Below are 21,628 nucleotides of genomic sequence, written 5' to 3' on the forward strand. Positions count from 1 at the left end.
TGACTGTGTTCAGAGGTTTTGTGGATGTGAGTGCGGTGACATGATACAACAAACAAAACTGCAGTTTCATACATGTGGACAAATCATACAAATTTACCTTGGCAGTCTCCTCTGCATTCACCTTGCTGCCTTTCACCAGGACTATCTTAAATGGGCTAGTTACGTCCCACACACAAGTCTGTACTTGCTGAAAATGAAGAGTGAGAGCAGAAAGAGAGAGTTGCTATGACTGAGCAGGATTAGCATTATGCAGCATGAAAATATGTACAGAACTCTGCTTCTTCACATCCACCAGTTCTCTGCACAGACACACAAACAATGTGGGAGGTCAGGCAGGTCATTGTGATGTCAAGCCAAGTGGATTTGCGAGGGTCAGCAGAACAAACAGCATCACATGACTCCTAGAAACTATGAATATGACTAACCAGCACACTTCCTGCTGTATGTTGCCTCTCTTTCTTTGCAGACATTAACTTCATGTGTTAAAATTCTCATGTGAGGGTAACGAGGGGCCATTTATAGCCCCTCATCACAACTGACACTATACTGCTGAACTATTTAATTACAAAAAACAACAGCTCTTTGTTTTCACTGATTATCAGTCATGTTTCCAAATGCACAATTCATCCAAGTTTCTTTCATGTAAATAAATCTCACTTCCTGATAGAATACATCAGATAGCCACACATCAGCTGAAAGCTTACTGCTTTCTGGCAAGCACATGTTTCTATCTACTGCTTTCATTGCACTGCTCATTTATAATGTTTTCATTTATTAAAAAACACACTTTAAAAGCAAGACCAACAAAATACTCAGATCTAAAAACTATCTAAACGGCCATGAGTCATTCATCTTTGTGTCTAAATTTAGACTTTAAAAAAGGGGGTAAAAAAAAAAAAAGAAACAAAGATATGTAATGCAGACCTTGTATAAGGAGCCAAAAAAATATTTATCTGATGATCAAAACAAGACAAGCTGAACTGGAGACAAGATGCAGAAAGATAAAAACACTGTTGAAACCACTGTTAGTTAATGAATTAGATTTAACAGGCAATTCAGTAAAGAAGTGATAAAAACTCCAGATAATAACCAGCAAGTAAAAAGAATTATTTATCCAAAGCATCATGAGGCTGTTGAGTTTAAAGCCTGTCAAATATAAAGGAATGCTTTACCTTCACACATGGGCTATTTTTTCTGTCACTGTGCAGCAGGACTGAACTGATCATAAATCATGATATCAGTGACTGATGCTCAGTGAACAGTAAATGTAGTCATCAGAGAAAAAGTGAAAATAATGCTGTTTAGTGTTACTGAAGCAACAAAAACAAACTGTATAAACAAGTTGTGAAGTTACTGCTCCAGCAGTCCTGTGGTGACTCACACCTTTATTATTCATCATTTTTCTAAATCAGACATCAAAGGGACAGCAATGCAGCTTCAGGCTATTAAAACTCCAGGAAGCTTGCTATCGAAGGCTGATTTAATTGGGCATGACATTTGAAATGCGTACGCTGAGCAGTGATGTCACCGTGCACCTGGAAGCAGCAGCGAGGTGCTGCCGACAACGTGGCTAATGCTGGCAGGACGCTGTGGGCTTGCTCTGACACACTTTGAAAACAGCCTCATAAAAGACAGGTGGCAGCTGCCAGGTATATGTTTACAAGGTAAAACACACCTGCACGGTTCTTTGCAGGTGACAGAATCAAACTGTGAGGCTTTTGTAGGAGTGGTGCAACATGACTAGTAAATACTGGTGGATATTAAGTGAGTGCTATCGTATGCAAGGACATCTTCAGTTTAGTCCTGATGAACCAAAATTGCATAAATTAGCAATAACTGTATGTGAAAAGAATGACATTTGTTTTAATGGCCTGTATATGTGACTGATCAGCAGATGCTATATGGACAAATCCACCACCACACAGAGAAGTACATACAATCACATTTTTTTCAGGCATACAAGCTACTGGACTGACCCTTCTCTTGGGAGGTAGCGGTAAAGGAGGGTTGGAGGTCTTGCGGCTGACCACTGCTCCAATGGCAGACATTTCCTTCTTAAAAAGGGCCTCCACGGTGCTGATGTGGACCAAGGTGAGGTGAAGAGGCTCCTTGGCTTGAAGGCATGTGCGGATGTACTGTGCACAAGAAAGAACAAGAGTATATATTAGCTATTTTGTAATCAAGCCATGTCTAGAAACAAATAAAGGTTAAATCTGCTAGGCTAAAGAACTGGCTTTAGAAGCAAAAAATAAGTATTCAAATCATAATAAATTAAATGTCCACACTGTCAGCACATCATTTAACTAAATAAACTAAGTCAGATATAGTTTAGATGCATATCTACTTTGGCATCCCTCAAAACTGGTTAAGTGCTGCTAATGACTCCATTAAAAAATTATACATTAATCTACAATCTACCTACAATAATCATCTTAGACGTCCTGCAGACAAACCACGAATAAAAACCACTCTGTCTCCTGACATCAAGTCTGATGTGTTGCCACAGACCTTGTATTGAATTAAAGGGTGGTCTCCACAGAGGAACTCCAGGCAATGGCTGACTCTCAGCACATACTGGCCCCTCCATGCCTCTTCCTCAGGCGCATGGGTCGTCAGCCATTTCTTCACTGCTATCTCCATCAGCTTAGACGGGGTGTAAGACGACGGCACCTTCAGACTGCTTGAATCCTGTGAGACAAGAACAAAAAAACAGACAAGTCATATATTGGTCAAATTAAAACCAGAGAGAAAGAATGCATTCTTTACCATTTTTTAAACATACAAACATCCATTTTTTTTCATATAGAAATCCAGAACAAAAGGAACATGTTGGCTGGCTGTACCTGAACGCTGCTGTTGGAGATATATTTTTAATTTGTAATGACAACCATACTATTTCTCCTTCTGTATAAGAGGTTGATGAACATGAACAGTGAAGACTTGAGCGCGGTTCTAAAATATGTTTAAATACATACAAGTCGCCCATCATTTATCACTCACAGTCTAATATGCTCATCAGTTCTTACTATTAATAGCGCAGCACTGACCTGATACCAGAGATGGAATTATAATTTCCTGGAGGTTCAATAAAAAATGTCATCTGTTAATAATTTACCAACCCAAAGCAACATTATGGAGGGATTGTGACATTTACAGCACATCCAGGATCTTACTGGTTGTTATTCTAAACCACAGAAACTTTTACTAATTTTTAAAATGAGAAATATTTGGATGCTGCTTTAACAACACAGGGGTTAACTACTGAAAACACCCTGATGGCACACACTTTCTTAGCCCCAATAGCTTTAGAACAATAAAGCACTCCACCACACTTCCTGTCTGTTACGTTTCTTATTGTGTCTGACCTCCCGAAGAAGACTTCCTGCCGGTGTCCACCTCAGTGCAGTGGCACAGATGGTCCATCTTTGTGTGTGTACATGTGTGTGTCTGATGTTGATCAAAGCTGATATACAAGAGTCTGGAGGGACATGACCATCTGTTTTATTATTAGATAATATCATTTCTGCTCAAGTGGCAATGAGACAGATGGAGGGACAGGGACAAATGAGTTTAGACGAGGGGGAAAGAGGTTCATTTTAATCAGTGTTTTGGTCCCATGAGCTGTAATGCTAATGTGTGAGAGTGTCTGAGAGAATGGCATAATTTCACTGATGGTTTTGACCCACTTTGTGTTGTCACATGTCTTGCTAGTTGGACCCGATCACATGACTTTTGTGAAGCTGCCAACTGCGAGCAGAAAAACAGGCCGAGTTACAGTAACATGAGCATGCGCCGGTAGAATCACATGGCTACACTTGCTACTCAGACAAGGTGGTTTTGTCTTGACGCAGTGGACTAAGTCACTGTTATTATTGGTTCATTATGCAAGCAGCAATGTTGAACAGCTAGCAAGTTATGGATAGGTAATGGGTTTAAATCTGTCATCCTGCAAGTTGACTATCAAAGTGCCACTGCACATTACATTCCAAATATAAAAGCAGATGTGGAACTGTTATTTTTGACTGGTTAATTGTAAAGCTGAAATTACATTTAAAGTCAAATTTATAAAATATAGACATCTAACAGTGCACGATTTAACATTTCATTACATTATTATTTTTGGTTAAATTCTCTCTATATCTTTTATAAAACTTGCATTTGAAACGATATGATCCAAAATCAGTTCTGGTTTATAACAACTAAATCAACACAATCCACAAAAGGACTCAGATTCTAAAGTCTGATAATTTCACCAGATAACACGGTAAAATGCAGTTTTCAACTTTTGAAGATGGCTGCCAGCGGTGACAGAGTCAGTCTGCTACAAAGAAATATTAAATATAGAACAAATATTAACACTGAGGTTGAAACAAAACATCTGCCAACCATTTTTTGTACTATTTATGGTACAAAAAAAAAGACAATGTCAAAGCAACAGAAAAAAAACAGAAGCAATCGAAACTCGGCACAAACATTTCACCTGAGTACAATGAACAAGGTGTTGGTGAGGAAGCTGCCCTCGGACTTTCTGAAATATTGAGAGAAATCAGAGAATTCTACATGGAAACTGCCGGAAACTTCGGAGCATTGCAGAACAAGATAAACGAATTAAAAGAAGACAACGGAGGGTTGAATACATGAGTGGACGCTGCAGAGTTAAGAACTGTGGAAAATGAGAACTGCAAAATTAGTTTAACAATAGTGCTACTCCACAGTCTGCACCTTCAGAAACAACTGGAGGCAAAATGAGAGGATTTTGAAGGCCGCGACAGAAGGAAGAATTAAAACATTTTTATGGTGCCTGAAAAATGTGGAAGAAATAACATGGTTGAGTTCATGAAGAACCTGATACGGGAGAAGCTGGAGGTTGAGGGAGAAATCCAGATTGAAAGAGTGCACAGGTCAGCAGGACCAAATAATAGGCATAAAGAGCGTCCCAGATCAATAATTGTATGTTTTTAATACTAAGCTGCAAAGGATGTTTGGGTAAATGATAGAAGGATATGTTTTGACGAAGACTTCACCACCAGTGATCAAGGAGTGCGTAAATACAGACAACATCTCCAGGAGAGAAGGATCAAGTCACGTGTAATGTTTACTGACTGAAAATATTTGAGAATGATGGAAAAACCAAGGTGTTTGACAACCCCCAAGCTGCTGCAGATGGACTACGTGAATATGGTGTCAACATGGAGATTCCTGCCAACGAGCTGAACATGTAGTCCATGCTGCAAGCATAGGGAAGAGGGCGTGACCCTGTAAATTGACAGTGATTTGAAATGCAGAGAGGTTGAAAATATGACAATTGTTATTGATGATCTGATGGAGTGTGTGACTGTAGAAACTGAAATGGAAAGGAGGAGAAATATTGTTAAAACTATGTTTACAGAAAACCAGGTTCAACACACAGACACAAACATCACTGTTCTGATCGTCTGTGTCTGCACAGCGCGGCAGCCTCCTCCTCGTCCCCTTCCCTCTTCTGTTGTCAATCAAGACGGCTGTCAGTGATCAGCTGATCGGCTTTTCTGTTGCTAGTACCGTCTCTCTTGTTGGGTTTATCGTTCAGCTTAGAAGGAGGAAACAAGCGGTTCGCATTTCACACTGGGACACATTTACCCATGAGTATTGTTTTTGGATGCGATAGCTAAGTGGGCAACTTTTATCAGTGTCATGTCAATCAGACCCATGTTACTGTGACAGAAACAAGGGGATGTCTTCATTAAATCATTGGTGCTGTGCAGATGTTCGAGACACAGGTCTGATCATTTCGGGGCCACTAATATAGTGAGAGAAATTACAAAAAGGTTCTGAGACACAAATCAGGGGAGCTCTCCTCTCTAATAAAGTAGTTGACAGGTGGTAGAAAGGATTTATGCTTCAGAAATGCAGGGGCGGTTCAAGAAAAGTTTTGATAGGGGGCCCAAACAGGGGCACTGACCAAGAAAAAGATTTTTTTTAAGGTCCTGATGTTATGTAATATTTAATTAATTTTTACAACTGAAGTGATCATCTAATGTAAAATAAAAAAAAAGAAAGAAAAACCCAAGTGAGCATTGTTTTGCTTGTTCTGTTGATACAATGCAGTAAAAACGGGTATTTTTCAGGCAAAGTCACGAATGGTGATTAATCATGTCATGAGTTATAAGCTGTGATTAATCAGATGAGGACTGTTTAGTTACAAGCTACAGGAACCAGAACATTTACTGGTACATTCATGGTTCAGACATGGTTTTGGTTTTGATTGTGGTTAGTCGTCTTGTCAGAACAGCTTCTTATGAAAAAAAAGACTGAAAAGTTGTAGATGTGCATTTAAAAGTTTAGAGAGGGTCAAATTAAATTCACCTATGCAGCTTATGACATATGTAAGGGCAACATGCCAAGGGGTGAAAGTAGTGTTGCACCAAACAATAATTAAGAGTAAACAAAACACAAAGCAGGAAAGCGTTGAAGCAGTCTGAGAGTTGATACACTTCAGACAGACAACCTAAAAGCAAAAGCGATTTTAGAGAAGTTACTATGTGTCATCAGTCAGGACAGTCAACCACAAATTTGCAGACTGTGGGAACACTTTGAGCTTGTACCATATATTTACTGCTTCTCTGTGTAAAATATGAACGCAGGTCATCTTCTCTCCACTGATCTCTCTGCTAACAATGTACACTGAGCAGCACCTCCAGCACTGGCATACAGACCCTCACCTGGGACTGGTCAAAGTGGATAATGACTTTCAGGTCCACTGGCTGGTCACTGACTCCATCTGTGATGTCCATCCCTGCCACTGGCTCCAGCTGTGAGCAGAAGCAGGCCTGCAGCCACTCTGTGCATGACATCATCTGAACTCGCTGCATTTTCTCTTCACTGATTCGAAACATCTTGCTGCGAAAGTCCTTCACTTCCTGGTCATTTATGGCATCCAGCTCATGAAGACCTAAAAATGATGAGTAAAAACAGCAATGCAAGAGAGGACGATATTTAAATACATGTCAAAGAGTTTAGATTACAACTAGATTTTAAGGATTCTCTAATAATTTACTTCATGAGGACATCTTCATGTTACTACAGCCCAGGAAAAACACCCATGGGTACTATTTTTTTTAAAAATAGCAAACTATACACTCATAATAAGTGTATAAAATAGGATGACGAACATATGCCTTACATAAGACGAAAACAAAGCCTTAGAATACTCACACCAATGGCAAATACGCTGTTTGGCTGATCAAACTTGGAACTTGGGACTCGTTATGTCCCTCTGCCTTTTATTTTCTACATATCATCCTAATCAGTTTTTTGCTAAACTAGTCTTTGCATTCATTGGTAAGTTGCTGCAAAGTTACTTCCGTGGTCGGCCAATGGAAACATGTTGTAACCATGTTTTCATCCTTATCCGCAGCAAACGTCTGTAGCATTTTGACATTCTTATGACTGAAGGTAGAAGTATTGAAAGAAGGTGTCCAAGCATCATTAGCAGTGAATGTGGAGGCCAGTTTGCATGACTGTGGTTCTAGAGGTGAAAAACAACGTTGTTTGTGTTAATGTGTTATAGTTTTGTTATTTTGCAATGCAAGAGGCAGTTAAGTGTGTGTGCTTCAGCAGCTTCCCCTTTACTTTGAGAAATAGCCTATAAAATATCATGTTAGACCAGGGGTGGGGAACTGTGGTCCTCGAGGGTCGCTGTTCTGCGAGTTTTAGATGAAATTGATGGCATGTGTGATCCATTTCATTTTAATTAGATCAGATAATCAGAAACATCTAAAACCTGCAGGACTGCAGCCCTTGAAGAGCAGGGTTCCCTGCCCCCCTCAGACCAAAGTGGAGAAACTATCAACAATGTAAAAGCCTCATTTAATTAAACATGGAACTCGTTTTGTCCCTCTTTGCCTTTTTTATTTTCTACATATACTCTATGGATGTTTGCAGTGAACAATACTAGTGGTTGCAACTGAACAGAAGTAGTTGCCCTATTCAGGGGTAGGCAAGTTTGGTCCTGCAGGATTCAGACGTTTCCATGCTCTAACACCCCTGATTCACATTAAATGGAACCAGCAGCTTATCAAGTTCTGCTCAGTGACTGATTCATTTGAAGTGTGTTGAAACAGGTAAACCTCTAAAATGAATGCGGCGCTTTAAAACCAAACCTGCTTAACCCTGCCCTAACCAGAAACAAACCTCGAGTCAGAAAAATCAACAAATGGTGTCTAAATTAGAAAAAATGGAGAAAGCTCTTCTGAAGTAATTACTTTCATCTATCTGGAATATTATTTCATATCTAGACAGGTGTCAGTGAGCCACGTGGTTTAAAAAAAACTGATGAATCAAGTAGTTTCAGTCTTTGCAGAGTTCAACGTGATGGAGCAAGCTCTAGTCCTCTTAAAGTGCATCAAGTCAACTTCGAAACAGGTTAAAATAAACTTCAAGTAGTAAGATTTTAGATTTCTTTAACCATTTCCATTTACTTTCTTTTAAATGTACATTTTCTAAATGCAAATCAATATGTCAAACCTGGTTAAATATTAACCTATTCTTGATGAGAGCTCCTTATACAAGAGGAAAAATGAGATATGTGCCGTACGGAAGCTCTTTTTACACACTAGGAAGCAGCCGTCCTAACATGTAAAAGCGTAGTAAAATGATGGGGAGACCTTCAGCCAAACGACTATGAAGCATTACCACCCAAATGAAACACAGTTCAAATCCGAAGCAATTATATGAAACTGTAACAAAAACATGAGAACAGCTTTGTCCATTTTAGAGCTTCTGCTAATTTCTTCACTTCAAGCAAAAATACAAGGTGTCATATGAAAGCAGAGACTCTGCTGATTACAAAAATGTCTGTCTAATCACTGTGGGACAAAGGTTATATGAGCAACAAATGTGAGACATAGTTTCTTCAGTTAGTTAAAACACTTATTACAGCTGCAGACTCAGTTTTATTCAACTACTAATTAAACTGCTGGGATTCAGATTTATTGGTCATATGAAAGTCTGTTTTCCTCCGTCACAGCCTGTCAGCCATCATGCATCTTTATCAGCCACCTGGACTACTGATAAGAACCAGTTGCACATAAGCCTTAGGTCTGATGGCTGGGGTGAATGCGCAGAGTACCAGAGTTACTCATCGTACTGGAGGTGGCTTACTAGGTGCAGGGAAAGACTTGCTGTCCTACTTACCAACTGTGCTTTTCATAATTGGGAATGTCAAACAGGGCCAATAACTGAATCACTCAGGAGGGGTGATAGCTTGAATAATAATCTGTCAAATTGGATGGGATTCATAAATTTGGTGAAGCCTCACCTTTGCCAATGAGCACGCCAATTTTAGAGTCAAGCAGGCGCTCTGCCCGTCCACAGTTTCGTGTCACGAGCTTAAGGACCGGCAGAAAAGGTCGAACGTCGCACAAGCGGCGGGTTTCATCCTCCAGTTCTTCATGTACTGCTTCCTGGTTGACACATTCGAACATGTGGGTTTCCATTTCGCCGAGGGAGGGAAACAGTGGGAAGGTCTGAGCCTGCTTCCATAAGAGCTGCAAAAGGGCAGAAAAATAAAATCACAGGATTTTATTACCTCCATTAACTTCTAATTAGAATAAACAACAGGAACAAACAGCATCTTTGTTTTTGAGTTGACATGTGTATATAAGATTTACTGGTTTAAGAGAACTCATACACAACTGTTACTACACTTGTGAGAGAAAGTTATAACTTCAGTAGGGCTTACTCAGAGCTGCATGTGCATGTGTTATGCATGTGTAATGATAAGCATTTCTCTGGATTAGGAACCTACATCAGTTATTGAGTCATTACCCAGCTTCTGGGTGAGACAACTACAAATTACCAGCCAGCGTTGGCATGATTCATGTCCCTGTGGCCCGACAGCTTGATCACAGGGTTAGGTGTCAAGTAGTACGCCCTTCCACACTGATACATACTGAAACAAGACAAATTAGTCTAATATACTCACTACAGTTTTATGATTGTTTACATAATAGCATGAAAAATGCATAGAAAGTTTGGATAATTTACTCATACATTCTTGTGCTTAATTTTTTAGGAAAATGATTTTCATGCCATCATTCCTGACAAAGTTTCTTTGTTCTTCTACATGTTAATAAGGAAGTAGTCTCAAGTAACAGTGGATGAATAAAGATTTTTAAGTGTCAGTTCTTTCGAAAAGGGGTCTGATTTCTAGGAAAAAGGATCTGTTCTTGATCATGAATGCAAGCTTATGAATGAAAGAAACTCAGTCATGCCTGCTCATCTTGGCTGTCTGACCTTTGCAGACTTTGATCACTTTATCAGTGATCCAAGAAGTATTCCAGCCTTAAGCTAAACCAAAACCCCACTCGGCTTCCTTCTAAATGCCCTTTTTAAATTTAGAAGAAAAGTATCAGAGGCCTCTCAGTCTCCCTGTTTTTTGCTGCCTCAGCGCATATCAAATTCAGAGAAAGACGATCTATCACGTGTCTTTGTCATCTGACATTTTTTATGCACACACAACCTTGTAGACCATCGGGCAAGGGGAAAACTACGGGAAAACATTATTGCTATGAGCAAATATCAGTAAATTGTGCCTGCATACGTAGTTTTGTTAGAGGAATGACATAATCATAAGTGTTTAAAAAAATACAAACAAAAACTTATTCACATGCTATTTAGAACATGCTCAGGCCTTTCTTTTTTTAACATGGCCAGGCTGGGAAAAACACCAGAGTTTGTCTGTGCAAAACACATTAAGTTTACTAATAAATAAAATCACTGTAATCACTTTGTGCTGGAGGTTTCTTTTAGAGAGATTGGCTCTCAAAATCATGAAATGCCAATTCTAATTTTTAACATCCTTGGTATATCCTTAAATGTCAGAATTTAGGCTGATTCACACAGCATTTCCCTTTAAAGAAGAAAACCCCTCTCTATTGACAACCTTTATAGTGTTACGAGTCAGGATAGTCAAGGTGGGACACTTCAGGAAACAAACTAAAGAAACAAAAACACAGTTTTGAGTGGACTGCTCTTTAAAAAGCAAGTATGATGTCATGAGCATGCTAACAGGAAAAGTCTCAGTCTCAGGAAAAGCAAACAAAAAACACAAAAAGTTAACCACAGCAATTACCTGTGAGAAAACAGGCATTGGGTCATGTCTGACTAACTGACCAGCTGTGTAATCATCTCTGTGTTCGTATGTGTGTATGGGCTGCAGCCTTTGCTTTCCCTTATTATGACAGAAGGACCTAGAGGTGTGTAAAGATATATGAAATGTAAAGGAATTGGTTACTTTCAACTTTTCAAAGAAGTTTAAAAGTTTGTTTGGAAGTCCTTCGTTATCCAGTGGGTCATAGCATCACAGCTTAAACATTCAGCTGGAAGTTAAACAGATTCTTAGAAAACTAGTTTGAGCTTAACCCCTGCTGCCACCGATTCAGTACTGCTTACCAGTTTGATGTGTTGAATTGTGGCCTCGCGGGGAACATCCATCTGGATGTAGATACCAGTGGGCAGCAGGAAGTCCACAGTGATCTGGTCCGGAGCATGTCCGGCCAGGGGCGAGTGCGCCGCCCATATGTCCAGGAGGTCTGTCATGGCAGGAGGCATGGCAAGGGGCACCTAACACCACCTCAACCATAAGGACCTGCAGGGATGAGGGACAGACAAGGAAATGTTAATGGTTTTATAATGTGTTTTGGTTTAAAAAAAAAAAAAACTAGTATTTTTGTTTTGAATCATTGTGATGATTGAATGATGCCATGTTTAGATCACTCCTTAAATACCTTATAACAGAAGAAAAGTTTAGAAAACTGAGAAAACCACTTCATTACAAAAAGACAAAAAAGTATCACGACTCATATCATCTTGATATACAGTAGCATGTCTGTAATGTACCAGTTTGTATATGCATACATAATCCAGCCCCTAAAACAGATAAAAAAGGTCTGCTTTTATGTCCCGTCTAATCAACCCTGCAATATAAAATTGAATACAGACTTATTAACCAACATTTAAGTCACATGTGCCAACATTGTGATGATGATTTTAACCCTCATATACTCATTAACAAGATGTTGATGGGCACAAACGATTTGGTGTCCCTGTGCCCCAGTGAGGGCAGCACTGTACTGAGTCCAGAGGGAGGCTGCTGGATTTCATTTGGATGAGGGCCAGTGCTCAGAGGAATGCCCACTAAGCAAACAGAACAAAAAGTCCAGCCTGCCTTCCCCTCATCTGAAAATCTGATCCCACTGGAACAGAACATGCCAACAGTAAAAACACACACTTATTAGATGAGCACTGCCTGCACAAAAGTGTGAGCAAATAAACACATTCGGCACCATCTCTATACACATGTGTTCACACACAGGGTGCTGCCAAGGAACTTATCAAAAGCAAAGCAGGAGGAGGGTAATCTGCCATGGTTCCTCTACAGGTCTTCAGAAACACAAGCTGAAAAGCTAAAGATGAATGCAAAACCTCCAGAATGAAACGGTGTCTACTTTGCAGCAATGAAAACATTCAATTCAAGGACAGTAAATACTCACCTGTGGACACAAACACATGCACACTGCATGCTAACTGTGCAGAGCTGCATTGAAATGCATTAAGTGACTTCCTAGCTGCTGGTGTAAAACAGCCCACAGCCTAGTTTCCACTTAGCCTTGCACCTTGACCACTGCCATTCTGTCACACCACTTCCACTTTTTCTCATGACCTAGCCCCTGAGTAGCCTTGCACATTAACTCTTCCACTAGGCCACAGGTCCATCTCCATTAAGGCTCAATCTGCCCATTAAAAATGACAGCCCTGATTGCCTCTAATGGTCTTTTCCCCTCTCCAAATAAAGTGCTCAAGCAACCGGGAGATGAGCTGCAGGATGGTGCATTTGGAACCACGATCTCAGCCACTTAACATTATCAATGAGCCAAATGGAAACAAACCCTGTGAGTGTGTTATTCAAACAGTAGACTGTTGTAGGAACATCCCACTTAAAGGGATTTTGCAGTTTTTATATATAATCTCTTAAACATTTAAACACAGTGACAGATGTGGTACACAGAAATGTTTCTGAACAACATATACACATGTTTTAAGTTGACAATGTAAAAAAAGCAGCCATTCAAGTCATGACAGACAACGACGAACTTGTCACAAAGGTGCACAGTTACAAAAATGAGAGGTAACCTGAAACCATGTCTGTGAGAAACACTGAGCATGTGCTAGCACGTCTATGCATGTGAACTCCTCCGTAATTATGGATTCTTCAGGAGTGACGTTTTCACAGTAGACAGCTTGAGTACTGTCTCACAGTGCTGTGACGTCAACACGCCCAGCTTCTCTCTCTCTTCACTGCACACAGACACATACTGTACATACACAGGTGAGCAGAGTTATTGAGGATGTGGTGGCAGACAGCCAGAGGTCTGCCGCCAGGTCAGATTTCAGCCGGAGGATCAGAGGAGCGCAGAGATCAGGAAGAAAAGAGTGTTTTATGTGGCAACAAACAGACGAGCCTGAAGAGACGAGTCCAGTTAGCAAACGCTGGCTGAAGTAAACAATGTGTACTTTTGCAGCCTCCCTGGGCATACTCTGAAGACTGTCTCTGTTTCAAGGTGCAGAAATATGATCCCACTTTTTCTGTTTAAAAAGCAAAAACAAATAGCTAAGATTTGGAGATAATCTCCCATACACAAAAGTAACTATGGCTCAATGCACAATTTATTTTTCTGGTCATCAAAAGACACCAGTCTTCAAATCTTTGTATTATCACATCCTTGTATGTCACATTAAAGGGATGTGAAAGGAAATCAAAGGAAAGATAGGACATCAGAGTTAAGAGGCTGGTTTTCTAAGAAAAACAAAAAAGTGTTTCTGGATGCCAAAGGTAAACTCAAACAACCACTGACATACAGTGCACTCTGGACTAATACCACAGAGTGCATCTTTGCTTCCTCTGAACCAGTGACATGTTGTGATAGCTTTAATGCCCAGATGCATTTAACAGTAACACTGGTGTTACTCAGCACTCTCTTTCTAAAGCTCTCTGTCTGACAGTAAGCTGCCTGTGAGGCTCCCTACAATAGACTGAGTGTGTCCACGCGTCCCCGGGTGCGAGTGATTGAAAAAAGAAAGGCCTTAAACAAATGGTGTGTGTGTGTAAAAAGTCATGCCTGGTGATTAAGGGTCCTGTGACACATTTTCTCCAACACTGCACTAAAAATAAAGTTTGCAAAGAGGATCTAAGACCTCTTCACCTCTCCACAACAACCACTATACTCCCATAAATGAACATCGAGATAACTCTGAGTCAGCATTTCCACTTCTGGGGCAGAAGAGTGTGTTCATGTGTGTGACTGTTAGGATTGGCTATGTACAAGTTTCCATGGTTTACTCTAAAAATCAGTGTTACATAATGGAAAATGTTTGTGTTTTCTTTTCAGCCAACAGACCCAAAATGCAAGAACATCCTTTTGAACTCAGTTTCCATAGCAAACATTCTGTCATATGCATGTGTGAATAAAAATAAACAGAATAATAATGAAAAGTATTAGAGATATTTCTCACATGATATTTATATTCACAAATGATTCACTGTGAAATATCAACCCCCCACCATTATTCTTATTTCAGTTTCAGCCACTAACCACAATGGCACAGAAAGGAAGTCACCCAGCACTACATGGTGCTGTGTGGCAAAAAGAAGACATGATTTTATGTTAATTATAAAACCCAGTACAGGAGTGCATCAGGTACAGTGAAAGATGTGAATCAACAGTGATTGTATCTGAATTCATGATATTCTGTAATTAAAAAAAAGAGGTGAGTAGTGGAATTAGTGTGTTTAGAAGTTTAAAAGAAAGACATATGATTAAAAAAAAACTGAAAAAAAAGAAATTTGAACACAAGGCTAACTTGAATTGGTTTTAGCTAGTTTTAGATAAAACATGATGCACATCTCTGAAACAAGTTGCGACTGTCATCCATTTTCATCATCATTTCATACATCCTTAACCCTTGTGTTTTAGACCTCTGTTCAAAAATTACATACCCATAATGCAATGTGTATATTCCTGCAACCTCCTACAAGGGCCGAATCCAGCAGGTTTTCAGTTTCCCGGATCCAACACACCCGACTTAAATTAAATGGATCCAACAGCCTATGAAGTTTTGCACTTTGAGTCAGGCGTGTTGGAGCAAGGACGCATCAAAAAGCTGCAGGACTGTGGCCCTCGTGGGGCTGAACTGAATAGCCCTGCTCTGCTTTTAGACCCATTGTAAAAGCAACACTTAACAGATTTGTTAAGATGTGTAAATCTCAACTAAGTGTTACTGGTTTAGCATAAATGAAGACGGCACTTAGCACAAATAAAACATATTTTAGGTTTAGCTTAAAAAAAGAAACAAATACTTTCAGGAAGAATATGAATATTTATCTGGGATAATGCAGCTGTAGCTCTAAAACTATCAGATCATAGTACAATATGTGAACATCATCTCTGCAAGTTTTAGTACAGTTTAGGCAAGGTCTCCAACATGGCCATTTGGACTGTTTTGTACAGTTTGGCACTATTTGTTCTCAAACCTCTGGTTTTAAAATGTGAATGTTTGTCTCTGGTTAGGACAATAACCTCTTCTCACAAATTACAGCCACTACCAGCATGGCCTAAAACACCTCTACACTACACGACACTACAACAACTTGCTTCAAAGCAGCCATTGAAAACGTGCCCAAACAACAATTAATTTTTCTCTGCTTTTCAAAAGATCGTTTTAGATTTTTTTTTTTTAAACTACAATACCAAACATTTGTGGCTGGTTTGTTGAAAAGCAGTCAGCTAAATTTTATGTTGCTGTGTACTGTAGCTCCAGTGTGTGTGAATGTCAGCTACCTGTACACAGCCCTACTGAAAACTGTTTTATGAGGGGCTGTAGACAGTAAAAATGTAGTTATAAAGCTGAGTCAGTGATTAGTTTCCCAGTACTGTATTTATAACTTTTTTTGTGTCTTTTTTTGTTATCCCACAGTCTTAACTCTAAAAAGTACAATTTAATTTGTGATTTGTATCTTTGTTGTGTCCAACTATTCATTGCTACAGTGCCTGATTTTCCACAAGCATTTTCACCTGATGATATAAAACCAAAGCCATCATTGGCAGTGCTGAGAAATGATGCATTGTTTTCAGAAACACAAAAATGTGGAAGTACTTGAAAACACGCAACCATTAAAACGTTCTGTTCTTTTAAATAACTTACATCCTGTATGTAAGAAGAAATGCAAATCAAGTAAAGAGTGGGTGTATGTATGTGTGTATATTTCTGTTAGTAAGGCCCGTGTTCACAAATAAACCACATCCGGGCAGCAACCTAACCTCCTCTGCTGACACAGTGGCATACGCCCACTTCTCAGACAGGAACCAATGACACTACTCAGGAAGTGAGTGACAAATAGTCACCAGAGAAAAAAGTCCCAACTGGTCATTCATAAAAAGCTGATGAGGGCTGAATCAGAGTTTTAGCTGTAATTTTCTAATCACTGAATATTTTAATTTTTCTTTGTTCTAGTAGTATTTCTTCAACCATGGTCAGCTGGACCAGGGGAAGATAGAAATATCTTGATGCGCAACAGTGTTTTTCACACTGAAATCACAGCACAAGCATAGCAAATGGATCTTTTAGGTTAAAATGATTTGAGTATGATTTTTTTAGGGAAGGCTAGTAACATTACAACCCTAAAGGTGTATGTACAAACTGATCCTGAGGTGAAAAGTACAGGTGTTCAAACTCAGCTGGAAAACATCAACAAGAGTGACTGCTGCTTAAAAACATAATGTTACAGAGATATCACAGTCTTTTATATGGAGGTTCGCCAATTCATTTAAACAACTTTTGATATTTTTCAATAAACAGACACCTGAGCACAATAAAAAGATTAACAGGCAGAAACAGCTAAGGGCAGCACAGAGTTGTTGCTGTGGTAAGAGACAGTAAAAGAAGTATGACACAGCCTTATGTGTCAATCAAATTCCCATGAAATTTTTACAGTTGTGCAATTGTGTTAACTGGCTAATAAATGTTTTCTTCATCTCATTAAAATGTCAGAACGTGCATATTTGACATTTTAATTCAGTCACGTTTATGTTGATGCAGGTCAATAGGAGCAGCTAAGAGCAGGACAGGAGGAATTATGTTTCTCCATAAATTGAACATTTACCTACTTTATTAAATTTCAAAGCTTGCTTTGCGAACTAAAAGCCCTTTTCCAATAGTACCTACTTGGCTCCACTCTACCTGACTTGGCTCGGTTCTACTCGGTTTAGGTTGTTTTCCATTACAATTAAGGACCGATGAGAGAATGAGAAAATGACCACGTGTGAGGGTAAGCTAATGCTAGTTTTATTATTGATCATAAGCGTTATGTACAATGTTATGGCTGCAAGTTGTTGCTAGGGGGTATTAAAATATGCATGATGTGTGCGTTCTCTTAAAATTACTGCTGCAAACTGCTGGGCTTAAGGATTTTCCTTCTGAAAAGGAATGACTGACATCCATCTGTTGAGACTTCATGGAAAGGACCTGCAACATCACAGTGCAGAGGAAGGGGGCAGAGATGTACAACATGCTCTAGTACTTAGTGAGAAAATAATTCCAATATTCTTTTGGCCTCCTGAGTCGAGTATTCATTAAATGCATCTTCAATCTATCAGTTCATGTCAAAGCCATGGGCTCTGTGACACAGCACATCAGCAGAAGGCTACATAATAAAGGCAAACTACCACTTTGATCTCACTGCACTGATTTGTAAAGGTCTACTATTTGGACAAAACACACATTGGTCAAACTTTATTTCTATAATGGATCATTGTGATATAATGACGTGAGGAAATTACCAAAACTTCCAAATGCATTACAGTGATGGGAGTTACAATTTACTTGCAAAGAACACCACTGTTAATCCACAGTGACACAAATCACATCTAAACCCTAGTGGCACTGCTCCAGTGCAGGCCACAAAATGACACACCACAAAAGAAAGCTATCTTCTTTAATAGCCTTGTCTTAAAATCTCATGTGACAACTGTGGACTACTATATCAAAGTCCTTCTATCCGTGACATTACAAGGAGCCTGCCAGAAAGATTATGACAGAGGAAGTCTGCATAGTGACTGTATCACTTACCTTCTATTTCTGCATCAGGATGATGGATCAGCTAAGTGGATGAGGGATGGAGCAAAACAGAGACAACAAACCCTTTTTCTTGTAGAAAACCAAATTAATAATTCTTTAAACCAAACTCACTAGTATAATTACTTTGAACACCCCAGCTGTGAAGACAATGCAGCTATGTGACAATATAACCATCCGTATCTGAATTAAATCCTCTGCCCAAGACAACTTATGTCTCAGCAGGAGGTATGCTTCTTACAATACCTGGAAAACACCTGGAGTGATTTAATGAACTGATGTCATATAAACATGCGGTAGTCCAATGAAATGCAGGAAAAGTACATTCATACAACACTTCTGAAAAAAGGAACAAGACAGCCCTCATTTTTTGAATGAATTTCTTAGAAACTGTACTCTCTTCAGTGAAATTACTTAAACACAACAAACTAAACTTTCCACACCAAAGCAAGGCTTTACAAATTTACCAACAGACAGACGTCACTCTAAAAAGAAGCGTGCAATATGGAAAATGATGATTTTGAGGTAAAACATTAAAAATAATTCAGATTTTTTTTCAACAACTGACAAAAAATTTTCAAAAGTCAGCTCAAGAGACAATCACACTGAAAACTATGCCTCTTCTGCCCAACACAGAAATGAAGAAATATCGGCTATACAGGCAAGTAAGGATACATATGGTCTGGACACAAATTTTATAAAGCTACACAAAGACTCCTTGATACGTCCAATAACTCATTTGATAAATCTGTCAATTAGACACTCAATTGTTCTGGCAGCATGGAAAGTGGCTATAATTACTCCAATTTTTAAATCTGGTGATAAAGCAGACGTTAAGAATTATAGACCAATTAGCATACTGCCTACAAATTCTAAATTAATGGAAAAATGGGTCACTAAACAAGTAATAAGTCATTTAAATATGGGTTTCACCCTGCATGCTATGCAGTTTGGTTTTCGTGCAAACTATTCAACTGAAACGGAAATAAATGTTTTTCTTGAAAAAAATAAAATTTTCTTTAGATTCTTATCCTATTGTTGGTGCAGTTTTTCTTGATTTGAAAAAGGGCTTTTGATACGGCTGACCACAAAACATTATTATCTAGATTAATAAAATTCAATTTCTCTAAACAGGCTATCCTCTGGATAAAATCTTACTTGTTAAACCGAACCCATTGTGTGTCTGTCAGCAGTATCAAATGCCCATATCTTGATTGTCAGGTTGGAGTACCACAAGGCTCCATACCCGGACCTATTTTATTTTCATTATATATTAATGATTTGCCAAATGTTTGTAGCAATCTTAATATTGTGTTATATGCTAATGATGCTGTTATTTTTTACTAAAGCAAAATCTGTTTTAGAAGCCTCAGGGAAGTTAACATCTGCAGTTACCTGTGTAGATAAGTGGCTGACCAAATCAAGTCTCCTACTGAATTCCAAAAGAACTGTCTTCATGCTATTTTCCAAATGTCTTTCATCAAAGGGTTCTTTAAATGTGTTGCTGAAAGGAGAGGAGCTCCAGTTTGTACGTGAATTTAACTATCTTGGAGTTATCTTGGATAGTACTTTATCTCTTAAAAAAACATGTAAAACATATATCAAAAAATGTTAATTTTAATATTCACAATTTTAGGCAAAATTCGATCATCTTTGCCAGACAATGCAGCTAAAATGTTTCTGCACAGCATGATTTTTTCTCACATTGAATACTGCATTACTAACTGTTCATTGACAAGTACGACAGCCTTAAAAGCAATTGAATCCCTTTTTAAAAAAGCTTTAAAAGTACTTGATAGAAATCGTTATCTGTCCATTATTGTCTCATACTACAGAAATATAGTATTTTAAGTTTTGCAAATTTTTGAATTTTTAAACTAGCCTGCTCAGTTTCTAAGGTCTTAAATGGACTCGCTCCACCACCCTTGGGTGAGTTCATTATGGTCAAAACCAGTACTAGTGGTGGGGTACCAAGAGCCTCAACCAGAGGTGATTGTGTAATACCCTATAGACGCGCTACTTTCAGTCAGCAGGTGTTATCAGTCAAGGGTTCAGAAATCTGGAATAATATCCCAGCTGCAATAAGAGTCTCTACCACTTTCAATACTTTTAAAATGAATTTGAAACGATGGCTCAAGTGGAACCAGATTTGTGATCATTGATGTTGTGTTCTTATGTAAATGTTACTGTTGTATGTCATGATTGTCTTTTATTGTGTTGTTTTTCCCATGTCTTATGAATGGTCATTGATAATGTGATCTTAGTATGTGTATTGTGCGAAGTTGTAATGTCATATCATGTTTTTATCTCTTTGACCTGCCAGGGACTACAGATGTAAAGTAGCCTTCAGGTTAATTCTGGCATATTTACACTTATATGTTCATGAATATGCATTGTCCCTTTGAAATAAATAAAAAAAGAAAAAAAGTCTGCAGCTGCAATGGATGAATGTTCATCTGCCTTTTTAACAATAAACAATCCTAGTAATCAAGTCAAATATTATTATGCTTTTAATAATATTTAAACATAGTGGTGAATCTTTCACATTGTAGGCATTTTTTCACACTAGATAAATACAAAGTGACGAGAAGAGAAAACAATGAAAGAAGCATAAGGAGAAATGAACGGCTAGATTAGAAAAACCAACATGGAGTCAGTTGTTAAAGAACGGCTGAATGCAAGTTGTTAAAAGGGGTGAAATCACTTTTTCACTGAGTAAATCCGTAAGGAGAATTTGTTGGGGGGGGAAAAAGCACATTTTCTTTCTTTGAGATCATTAATATGGATGTCCGACGCGTTAACCAACTGAAAAGGTGTGACAAAAGATAACCATTTCACTTTATTTGGGACAGCTTACATGGAAAATACCTCGCCTCACAGTGACAGCTCAGAGTAACAGAATCATGCACCTGCATTGCATCTCGGAATTGGGATGTTTCCTTTACCATTACCAGCAAATCATCAACAATTTAAGGTTCACTCAACTAGGACAGAAATTCGCCAATAATGTCCTACCAGTTCTGTGCCTAATGTTTTCTATGATATCTAGAACATCTCATTTCTTGTTAGGGTTTGTTTTTATTTTACTTCCTTCCCAGCTGGAAGTTGGTAATTCCTCATTCCTGAAATGCAGCATCAATAGAAAAACCTAATAAAAGTGCCCATGACAAAAACATCAAACAGTTTCCATATAAGAACTTACTATAAATATTAGCCTCTAAAATCTAAAATAAGCTGAAATGGACAGAGTTTTGTTCAAGGTTTATTGAGCCAATGTGTGGTGTAGGTAAAAAGGTCATGCTTTGACTAATCTATTATCTAACCGTTGCGAGAGGTTTTCCTGGCCTGGACCAGTTCCAACAAGATTTAATACCTGCCAGTAAGAAATCCAAATAACAGTGGACTTTTACACCCTGAAGAGTTGCAGATGGATCCCCTGTTTATAGTCTTAAAAATC

General features: G+C 38.7%; 1 protein-coding gene across 1 annotated transcript in view; it reads right to left on the reverse strand.

Moving 5' to 3' along the window:
- The window catches only part of pik3cb (phosphatidylinositol-4,5-bisphosphate 3-kinase, catalytic subunit beta), a 60,956-nt gene that overhangs the window by 15,379 nt on the left and 23,949 nt on the right, over positions 1-21,628 (reverse strand). The window contains exons 3-8 of the mRNA XM_041994481.1: positions 11,434-11,629; positions 9,299-9,527; positions 6,702-6,931; positions 2,509-2,688; positions 1,977-2,135; positions 98-187 (exon numbers count right to left, since the gene is read on the reverse strand). Coding sequence (XP_041850415.1) covers positions 98-187; positions 1,977-2,135; positions 2,509-2,688; positions 6,702-6,931; positions 9,299-9,527; positions 11,434-11,592 — 1,047 coding nt within the window. The 5' untranslated portion in view covers positions 11,593-11,629. The remainder of the gene's footprint in view (positions 1-97; positions 188-1,976; positions 2,136-2,508; positions 2,689-6,701; positions 6,932-9,298; positions 9,528-11,433; positions 11,630-21,628) is intronic.

This window comes from Melanotaenia boesemani, chromosome 9, assembly GCF_017639745.1.
Source record: "Melanotaenia boesemani isolate fMelBoe1 chromosome 9, fMelBoe1.pri, whole genome shotgun sequence".
Lineage (NCBI taxonomy): Eukaryota > Metazoa > Chordata > Actinopteri > Atheriniformes > Melanotaeniidae > Melanotaenia > Melanotaenia boesemani.